A 4,356-nucleotide genomic window follows, 5' to 3' on the forward strand; every position below is an offset into this window, starting at 1 on the left:
ATTAAGACATGCGCGATGCGCGGTATTTAGATGAATTATTTAATTAATATTAGTTTAGATAGATTTTAGTTTTTGTCAGGTATACAAAGTTTTTTTTTCACCGTTTGATTTTCAGGGAAAAGGGGTCCTAGTAATCCAGAGTTCAACTTGAGAGATCATAAGCCTAGCCAAACATTATTTCCACCTGAAATTAAATTTGGTATACCCCGAATCTCCGTTCCTTTAAGGAACTCGGTTAGTATACACAATTTTTTAATTAAGACAATAAGATGAAAAGGAGTATTAAAAAAACAATTTTAAGTGAAAAAAATATGTTTGATTATGGAAAGATAAGATAAAACATTAAAATGAAAATGAAAAATATGAAATAAGTGTATAAGTTTTATATAGTTTTTAATTGCTTCATTTTTCATTTATCCAATATATTCAAGAATGTTTCTTTCCATGATTATATAAATTGAATATATTTCATATTCGATTTAGACACTTCGTAACCAATTATCACGATGTTAGATTTAAGATAGAATTCTCCATTTTGAAAAGACTTTGTAGTTTGAAAGTGAAATGAACATGATTGTTGAATTTTTTTTATGAGTTGGATTATGAATTAGATATTGAAATCAATCCATAAATATTGTTTTTCTGCTTTTGTCTTTCATTATCCCATTAATTTTCAATGCATACAATGGATTTAATTCAATTGAATTGTCTTTTCATATTAATTACTTTTAATTTATCAATATATTGTATGATATTTATATGTAAATTGATTGATAAATAATTATTTAATTTTATATTCGAAATTTAATTTTTTAATATGTAATTATAATTATAATTGAATTATATTTTAGAAAATGATTGTTTAATTTTATATTAGAAGTTTAATTTTTTAATATGTAGTTATAATTATAATTGAATTATATTTTAGAAAGAATGTGAGACTTTTTTTTGTCTATTTGAAAGTTATAAATGAAATTTAAAACTGTTATTTAATCATTTTATTTTAAGTAATGTAATACTCTTTTTTTTATTATGGTTTTAAATATTTTTTAAAAATATATATTTTATTTATAAGTTTTATGGAGTAAAATATTCTATAATGTATTTTAAATTCTAAAAAAAGTGAACAAACACAACAAAAATTGATTAGTATATGAAAAAGAAAATAGAAAAACAATTATATTAAGAGATTTATATTGAAAAAATTTTAAAATGTCACATCAAAATTTATTTAATGTTACATGAAAGATGAGGAAATTATCAATAAATTAATTCGTGACTCATAATTAATAAATTATAATAGATAATAAATAGATGCTCAATCTACCAAACATAGGTGAGCTGGATTATATACTAGCACTGCATGCATAAACAAGCATATTGATGGCATACAATTTAAATCCAATATTCTATATCTGACAACAAATACACATATTAAGGTAAGTCTTTCGAAACTGCACCAGTATCGTTATTCTCTTCATCTGAATCAAGCAATGGCCTTGTTATCGATGCTTCAATCGTCTTTCTTTCGTTGGCTTTGCCCCATAGAACCAAGTATAGACCAAGAACAATGAAAATAGCACCAACGATCCTGTAATAATATTGAAAGAATAAGTTTTTTTAAATTTATACTTTCAATTATGGAATATAGAGTTGAAAGAGTGAAAATAATCCATTAATGGTTATTGAGTTTTTTGCATACCCTCCAGAGTATAACTTATCTCCAAGAATAAGTGCAGCCATGAGAACAACTAGGAAAGTTTGTAATGGTTGAAACACAGCAACAAAGACAGGACCACCCTTTTGAATACACCATGTTTGGAGAGATAACATAACCCCTGATGCCACAATTCCCTGTAATCATCACACAATCATAAAATGGCTTGTTTGGAATCACTTATTTCAGTTTATTTATTTGCATGCGCACTTGTGAAGACTTCTTAAGGAGCTTATGGGAACAACCTATAAGCTATAACATGTCCATAAGTTGTTTTCAGCTTATTTATTTGCATAGTGTATAATAAGTGCTTATGCCTGAAGTACTTATTTATTGGATATAGAGTCTAAATCAAATATTTGAGAATTAAAGTGAGGATTATTACAGCATATAGGATGGTAGAAAGCTCTTCTATTGATTGTATCTTCCACTTTTCAAAATCATTTTCTGTAAAGGCTGCTATGATCAAGAATTGGATCAATCCAAAGAAACATGTGAATGAAGTCATTGTGAGTTTAGCTGGAAACTTCTTCACAACAGGATCCTGCACAAAAATTTACAATTCTTGTTATAAAATTGATAATTGAAAATGTTTAGGGTTTAAACTTTAGGTATTTTCCGGTGTCGGTGTCAGGTATGATTATTGATAATTATACCTGAAAAACTATCCAACCGGCCCATGATAAACAATGTCCAAGCAAGAATATGCAACCCCATGTCCAATTTTGATTTTTTGTTGAAGAATCATCTATTTGTAAGGTGATGTTTTCTTGCATTTGGTTCATTTGCAAGTGAAGAAGAGGAGGACCTTTGTATAGAGTAATAATAATAGCACCTCCTATACTTGCAATGGTTCCTACAACTTTTGCTATTCCTTCTCTTCTTGCAATGTTGGTTTCCTCAAGTCTAGTAAAGAGACAAATGAATTCACAACAATTGTAATGAGATTATGACAGAAAACAACGGCGACAATCAAGTCTTATCCCTCTAAATAGAATCTGCTACATGGATTAACTTGCAGTATAATGTTCATTTATATTAAAAAATTATTTAAAAAATGTTTATCACACAAGTTCTTTTATATAAGTAACTTCTATAATAAAAGGGAAGATAAAGTCACTATGTTTTCGAAAATTGTTTTTATAAATTATTTTGAGGAGTTTATAGAATTAAGCCGACAAATTTTCACTAATATATTATAAGTTGTTTTCGTAAAGTCTCTGATAAATATAATTTTTTATATAAGCAATATCAACTTCAAAAGTACTTATGTAACTAAATAAGCTCAAATAATCAAATTCAAATAAGGACTCTTGAAGACATGATTGATGATTACCTTAAAGCTGAGGCAAAGATAAAAGTGATGGCAGGAACTGAGTTTTGCATTGCAGAAGCTAAAGTTGGAGAAGCATAATACATCCCCAACAAGTAACATGCTTGGTTTGCAGTGATTCTACATCGTCAACAAAATCATCTTTTCAAAGATTTAACCATAGATCAACAATTTATACTTATGTAGGTCAAGATTTTAATTAAATTTATTTTAATTAAAATTAAATTTAAAATTAAATAATTTATTTTTGAATCCATATATTTGAAAGCAAAATTAACAATAAATTTAAATATATAAATTATCATGTTTACAAATTCTAGTTTGAAGTTAAAATCGATTATAGAGATTAAAACAATTTTAAGATATAGCCCCCAAACATATCACAATTATGATTTTCAATTATAGTCCACAACTGCGATATTACAGTAAAATTTAAAATCACAGGTTCAACTGTATTAGAAATTAACTTTAAGGATATATCAACAGATCTCAATGTTATATTTCAAACATTTTTAAAATAAGTTTTCATCGCAAAAACACAATGATTATAACTACATTTGCAACCGCAATTTGAAATCATAATCAAATGAGAATCGAGTATTTGAGCTTATGTACTTTCTTACCCCAATAATGCCAATAGGAAGAACTGTACCAATAAAGACAGTGTAAGAGGTGGTCTTTGATTTCTGTAGACAATAATATTAACAAAGATTCATGTTAAAATGTGTATCATTGTACTAAGAAAAATGATGCAACAAAATGAAAAATAGTATAAAAAAAAGTGATTATGCAAACTCACTTTTCTAAAAAGTAAGCAAATGGACTCAACAAAAACAAGGCAATGAAATTTCTATAAATAGCATAAACAACTTTGCTAACACCAATGTTTAGTGCAAGTCTAGAGACAATGTGAAATCCTGCAAAACAAAATTGTAGAGCAAGTAATCCCACAATAAGCTTCACTTTTTCTCTTATAATACTTGTCATTTTTTTGATACAACTTTGAATTGTTTGAGTGGAAATAACAATGAGAAGTGCTTATATAGAGAGAGTGAAAGTATAATCTTAAAGGAATAATTTAAATTATTAGCTTTTTTTAATGCTAATATAAGTAGGTAGGAATATTGTTTTGATCCTTAGAAGAAAAATTATAAATTGTAAAAATGCACTTTTTGCATATCTAAGCTAATTTTACTATTTCATTCACTTTTTTTTCTTTTGACTGGATTAATGCATTATCTTAAAAAGTGATTCTTTTGAATGTATTTTAATGGGGAGGAACAAGAATATGAAACAAATGTGCATG

General features: G+C 26.7%; 1 protein-coding gene across 1 annotated transcript; it reads right to left on the reverse strand.

Annotated features, from left to right (window-relative positions):
• Window positions 1-1,257: 1,257 nt before the first annotated feature.
• On the reverse strand, window positions 1,258-4,045 carry LOC127111478 (WAT1-related protein At3g18200). Its single transcript, XM_051046187.1, has 7 exons — window positions 3,850-4,045; window positions 3,674-3,736; window positions 3,054-3,170; window positions 2,374-2,623; window positions 2,103-2,261; window positions 1,703-1,854; window positions 1,258-1,591 (listed from the first exon to the last, which is right to left on the reverse strand). Exons 1-7 carry the CDS (start codon window positions 4,035-4,037, stop codon window positions 1,435-1,437), a joined length of 1,086 nt encoding a protein of 361 aa, XP_050902144.1. The 5' UTR covers window positions 4,038-4,045; the 3' UTR covers window positions 1,258-1,434.
• Window positions 4,046-4,356: the final 311 nt, after the last annotated feature.

Source organism: Lathyrus oleraceus, chromosome 1, assembly GCF_024323335.1.
Source record: "Lathyrus oleraceus cultivar Zhongwan6 chromosome 1, CAAS_Psat_ZW6_1.0, whole genome shotgun sequence".
Classification (NCBI taxonomy): Eukaryota; Viridiplantae; Streptophyta; class Magnoliopsida; order Fabales; family Fabaceae; genus Lathyrus; species Lathyrus oleraceus.

Excerpts from the sequence above, each read along its gene's own strand:
- LOC127111478 (XM_051046187.1), bottom strand. The coding sequence starts at position 4,037 with ATGACAAGTATTATAAGAGAAAAAGTGAAGCTTATTGTGGGATTACTT. Across the intron at positions 2,262-2,373 it reads CCGGTTGGATAGTTTTTCAG|GATCCTGTTGTGAAGAAGTT; the intron begins GTATAATTATCA and ends ATTTTTGTGCAG. Across the intron at positions 1,855-2,102 it reads TTTCTACCATCCTATATGCT|GGAATTGTGGCATCAGGGGT; the intron begins GTAATAATCCTC and ends TGATGATTACAG.